This window comes from Carlito syrichta, unplaced genomic scaffold (assembly GCF_000164805.1).
Source record: "Carlito syrichta isolate Samal-C Ts95f unplaced genomic scaffold, Tarsius_syrichta-2.0.1 Scaffold314160, whole genome shotgun sequence".
Classification (NCBI taxonomy): domain Eukaryota; kingdom Metazoa; phylum Chordata; class Mammalia; order Primates; family Tarsiidae; genus Carlito; species Carlito syrichta.
The window spans coordinates 155,976-162,176 of record NW_007258256.1 but is presented as its reverse complement, the minus strand read 5'-3'; the positions used below and the strand labels follow the sequence as shown (position 1 = coordinate 162,176).

General features: G+C 35.5%; 1 protein-coding gene across 1 annotated transcript in view; it reads right to left on the bottom strand.

The window, feature by feature from the left end:
* Positions 1–6,201, bottom strand: part of LOC103273754 (cyclic nucleotide-binding domain-containing protein 1-like) — a 207,814-nt gene that overhangs the window by 47,487 nt on the left and 154,126 nt on the right. Inside the window, exon 6 of the mRNA XM_008071197.1 lies at positions 4,541–4,608. Coding sequence (XP_008069388.1) covers positions 4,541–4,608 — 68 coding nt within the window. The remainder of the gene's footprint in view (positions 1–4,540; positions 4,609–6,201) is intronic.

Here is a 6,201-nt window from a genome sequence, read left to right as displayed (position 1 = left end):
AGCAGCCACTGCACTCCAGTCTGGGTGACAGAGTGAGACTCCAACTCAAAAAAAAAAAGATATCATGCAGTGCAAGATGTTCAAAAACTAAGACAAAAACTTGGAAAAGAGCTGAACTTTCATCAGTTTTTCCTAAAGTAACAAAATTAGGGTGGAGAAACTATCAGGGGTGAGACCCAAATGATGTTTTTCAATTCCATTGAAAACCCTGGAGAATAACAGGGATAAAGTACACTGCTCGTGTAATTCAGCCTCAATTTTCCCTGACTGGTTAAAGTGATAAATCCCCTACTCCATCTGTCTACTAAATAAATAAATAATCCTGTCATAAGAAAGATACCATCTGAAGTCTGTACAAGTGTTGTACAAAATATCCAGTATTCAAATGAAAATGACCAGGTAAACTAACAGCAAGACTATGTAATGTCCAAAAACAAAAAGATTAATGTCTATATCTTAATGCTCAGAAGATTCAGATATTTAAGTTAATAAACAAGGGGATTTAAATAACTTTTATTAATTTGTTCAGAGAATTTTTAAAATGTTCAGAAAATAATGAAAAAGTTGGACTAAAATGATTTTAAAAATACAGAATATCATCTGATTGTTGGGATTCATTTAACTGGAAATTAAGAATTCAATGGATGAATTGACCACCAATTAAAAATAGCAGAAGATAGGATTAGTAAACTGGAAGGAAGAACAAATAAAATATATGAACTAAAGTAGAGATGAGAAGCAATAAGAGATAAGAAAAACGTGTAGGAGGAAAAACACATACAATGAAAAATGAATGGACAGATAATTATTTTTTGAAATACTGGCTAAAAGTATTTTAAAACTAAAGAAAGTTATAAATGCATAAATGTAAAAGCTTTAAAACCTACACTGCAAAGATAAGTAGAAATAAAACTAAAACCATATATAAGCACATCAAAATAACACTACAGAAAAACAAAGAAAACCATAGAATTCCAGTAGGTTATTTTTAGGGTTATTGGCTTACACAAATAGACCAATGCAACTATTTTATAAAATAAAAAATAAACTTATGTATGTGTTGTCCTCTAATTTGTAACAATGGTGACAATGCAGTTTAATGGGTAGAAGATGGATCTTTTTATACATGGGACAGAGAAAACGAGATATCCGTATGGGAAAAAAGAAATTCCACTTTAAATTTACACAATAGACAATAGTCCCACATTGACTGTAGATTAATTGTGAAAGATAACAAAGTTGCTAAAGTAAACACAGAAGAATTAAATGCCATATGAGCAGATGAGTAGGGAGGGTGGTTCTATTTGTGAAGGTCCTCTCTGTGGCACTGTACATAAAAATGTGACTTTGTTTAAATATCCAATACTTACTTATTCAGGCAAAACTGAGCAATGTCTGGAACATTGTTTTTATAAATTAGTCAAAATAATTTTATCTTTGTGGAAAAATGCTAATCAACATGAATAAAGTGTATAACATATACAGGTGGATGTTTTATTCAAATATATGATCTGCTCATTTAATTTTGACCTTATAAGAATTAGTTAACAAAAGAAAACAGTTTGTGTAAAGTACCAGAATAGACGCCCCTGGAAGAAGTAAAATTCAAAGCAGCTTGAGAACTGTCACAAAACAGCATAGTGACAAACATGGAATTAAAAATGAACACTCAAATGATCATTAACACATTGCCAGAATAAAGTGTGCTTCGTTTTCTTTTTTTCTGTGCTGCATGGTGGAACACAGATGTGATTGGCTTAGGACATGGCATCTGTTCTTTTCTCCACCAAAATGGAAGTTGGAGTCAGCACTTTTTTTTTTTCACTCAACATTTTAAAAAAATGTATTCATTTCAAAATCATTAGTGAGCAATTGCATATTTTGAGGAAAGACAGAGGGTATATGTCAAACCTGACACTGCAAAGTACTTAAAAAATTAATTAGAGATGTCTATTTTCTTTTATATCTCTCTGGAGACACTTCCAACCTAAGATTTTCTCCTTGCTTCACTTTGCTTTTTCCACTGCCTTTCAAATGTCTCCTCTACTAATACGTCACATACCTCATTATGCTGAAACCCCAGGAAAGTAAAATCTATATTTCTTTTCAAGGAGGTGGCATTTCCAGTCAGTTAGTTAACTCTTGCCAGCATTTTCTATCCCCACCAACCCTGGTGAATAACTTTCTCTCTGTCACTGTTGTTTCCTACAGAAAAACATCTGTGTTCCTCTCCTTGCCTCCCCACCCCCCAAATATTTTTCTCAAGGAGAACACAACATCCAAGATTTACCTGTGATATCCAGTGCTCCACTAAAGCCTACCTAGAGTACTCTCCCAATTAAGTGATTGAGGTGATTCTTTTCTACGTACTCTTTGGAATAGATATTTCTATTCCAGTTTGATGAGTTTGCTGTAACGAAAATGTCTTCCCACACTGGGTACCAAGTCCACCACCAGGGGAAAAGAGAGGTCACTAAAATCCCAAACCTCACCTGCATGCAATTTACTTATGTAGTCAATTTTCACATACACCAAAATAAATGAGACCAGCAAGTTCCCACTTGTGTTAGCCAGGTCAGTAGGTAGAATTTAGGTGCAGGGAATATGCAATTATTTTTGGCATAAATGGGTGGAATTGAGGTTTGCAAATATTTGTCTCATAATGTCTCTCTTCCATGAGGTCACATATCAAATACCATCATAGTTTGTGTCATTTGACAACCATGGCAAAGATACACTCCTCTCACTTTTACATGATAATTTAATCCAAACTACAGCTCAAAACTGCACCTTAACTCATAAATCCCAGGTGAGTTTTTAAAATATAACCCCGATATTGCCTCCTTTAAGGGAACTTCTGTTGTCATGACATTTTAATCATAAAGAATTCAATGTGTTGCTGGCTCGGTGGCTCAGCCTGTAATCCCGCGCCTTTGGGAGGCTGAGGTGAGTGGATTGCCTGAGCCCGCGGGTTCGAGACCCGCCTGGGCAGCAAGACCTCATCTCTACAATAAATCAAAAAATCAGCTGGGCGTGGTTGCGCATGCCTGTAATTCTGGCTACTTGGAAGGCTGAGGCAGAAGGATCGCCGGAGCCCAGCAGGTCGAGGCTGCGGTGGCCGGGAGCGGCCACTGCACTCCAGTCTGGGCGACAGAGTGAGACTCCAACTCAAAAAAAAAAAAAAAAAAAGAATTCAATGTGTTGTGTTCAAATTCAACCATAAGGAAACAATGACACCAGAGTGAGTCATATGGATTTTATTAAGAATTTTGTTAGGAGAAAGAGGCAGTTAGCAACTTAGTCTTTCAAAACTCGTTTTAGGTATTTCTGGTCCTCAAAATCCTATTTGGTTACACTGACAATCCATTTCCTTCTCCTTTTGTCTTCTCTACCATTTTCTCACATCACACATTACAATCTACCATTTTTTACAAACACTGTCTCCAAAAATGTGGTCTTTGGAAGTTTAGGCCACATAGATTCTATCTTCTTTTTATGAAGGGCAGTACCATCAGGACATCTGAATTTACCCAGACCCCTCCAGAAACTATTGACCTAAATATTCTCCATATTCTTCATTATGTGATATGCTTGTTCAAAGTTTTAATTACCTTTCTTGTATCAGTGATTAAACATTCCAACATGACCTAACTAAATATTCTAGCATGGACTAATGATTTGTGATTCTCTATGCACTCTTTAGAAATGTTATGAATAGAAATTTTATAAATATAAACATTTTATTCACATAACACATACATACTAAAAACAACAACAAAAATAACTTGCAACCCTTTGAAATACTATTTACATTTTTATACTCCTCTTTAAAAATGTGAAACTCTATCCAGGCTCGGTGGCTCAGCCTTTAATCCCATGCCTTGGGAGGCTGAGGTAAGTGAATAGCCTGAGCCCATGGGTTCAAGACCCGCCTGGGCAACTTGGTGAGACCTCATCTCTACAATAAATCAAAAAATCAGCCGGGTGTGGTACCGCATGCCTGTAGTTCCAGCTACTTGGAAGGCTGAGGCAGAAGGATTGCCAAAGCCCAGCAGGTCGAGGCTGCGGTGGACTGCACTCAAGTCTGGGCGACAGAGTGAGACTCCAACGCAAAAAAAATTTTTAAAAAGTGAAACTCTTAAGATTTATTACACGTATAGTTTTGTTGAGCCAGACTATGAAAGTGTTTGTAGTTTGTTATAAATATCCATATCACAAAAAAATTGCCATAAGTAAAATTAAAACATAAACAGGTGAATGGATTATTATAAGAATTTTTACAAATGTCCTATTCCATGATTTTCTAGAGTAGATAATACTATAGTCATTTTAGTAGGAAGGCTACTAGACATTAAAAGACAACAAAAGTTTGCATTTAATTACTGTGAAAAGTGATATTTATCATAGCTTGAATATCTTTTTTTTTAACGTGTTCAAGTAAAGTTTATTTAGAAAGTAAATGAGAAAAAAAGAGGAAGAGAAGATTCACTTCCCCAAAGTAGAGGAGGGGGTCAAGGCTTGACTTGAATATCTTACTTACATCTGTCAGATGGTCAAAAGTTGGTTTAGCTGTTTGAAGCATAAGTTTCTTGGTCACTGGGTTTAATTCTAGATTTTAAAAAAAGAAAATATTTGGAATATCTTCAAAAATAATTTTTAAAAATAGGCAAAAGTAGAGAAATTGTTAATATTATCTTTATCAAGCTTTAAAATTAGCAGACATATTAGATTTCCGTGAATAATAAAATCAATTCATTAGTACTTTTTTCTAAGTTCATAGAAAACTAGATCATCCCAGAAAAATTCCACATAAATTATGCAGTCTAATTTGTAATGTCCAACTTCATAATCAGAAATTGGAAATTGTTTAGTGCTTAACATGTGGCAGATGTTATTGATTGCCTACTCCAAAGCCATTCTCATATTTCTCGGCAGAATCATTTTCCATTATAGAGGCTGAAATTACTAGATACTTGCTTTTTTGAGGATCCCATGCTCTTAAGACATAGGCATGACACCCAAACTGAGAATAGGTATATAGTTTATCATCCAAATTTGGGCATATTTGAAAATAAAAAGCAAGTATTCATAATTCTGCTTGAACAGTAGACTACACCAAGCTACCCCACTTAACCTAAAAAATGGGCTTTAGGAGGAAGTGTGCTAGGGAACTTTGGACAAAGTCTGTAGTGCAGGACACAAAAACAATCAAGGACAGCTAAGCCAGGCTCGGTGGCTCAGCCTGTAATCCCGTGCTTTGGGAGGCCGAGGTGAGTGAATTGCCTCAGCCCGCGGGTTCAAGACCCACCTGGGCAAATTGGCGAGACGCCGTCTCTACAATAAATCAAAAATTAGCCAGGCGTGGTACCACGCACCTGTAGTTCCAGCTACTTGGAAGGCTGAAGCGGAAGGATCGCTGGAGCCCAGCAGGTTGAGGCTGCAGTGGCCGGGAGTGGCCACTGCACTCCAGTCTGGGTGACAGAGTGAGACTCCAACTCAAAAAAAAAGGATAGCTAATGGCTGGCTATGTTTTGGAAGCCTTCGGCAGCATCTTGGAAAAGAATAAACGAACAAAAAAGACTAAAGACTATAACCAGCATACTGAAGATGACATAGTGAAAACACAGAAAAAGCAAGAATCTTTGCTGACATCATTGAATATTTTGCTTATTCTTACATGACACCATAAGTAGCTTTATACTTTAACATTATTTGGTTATCCTAAATTTTAAAGTTTAAATTTTACAGATATGCATAAATATTACCATGTAATAAAATTTGGGACCATGGTATTTCATGCACAACCCATTCAATTATTGGACAAGCTATTTTGAGTATTTTTCTTTCCTAGGATTATATACTTTTCATATTATCTTTTTTCTTTAACAGTCAATATATGGTGAATCTATTAATATTTTTATACTACACAATGTCAATAACCCTATTGACAGATCTTATAGTCTATCAAAAAATCAATATTCATAAAAAACAATACAACTTAATATTTTGTAATAATATATGTTTCTCTAATTAACAGAATTTAAAGAGCAGTGGAACAATTCTATTGCCCAAACTCATTTGGTGGTAATGGGTAGAGTACATTCAAGCCAGCTATAGTAAAAAATATGTATGTCTAAAGGACATACAAAATAATGTGATACACTTTCAGAGCATGGCCCAATGGGATTTGAATTTGACACC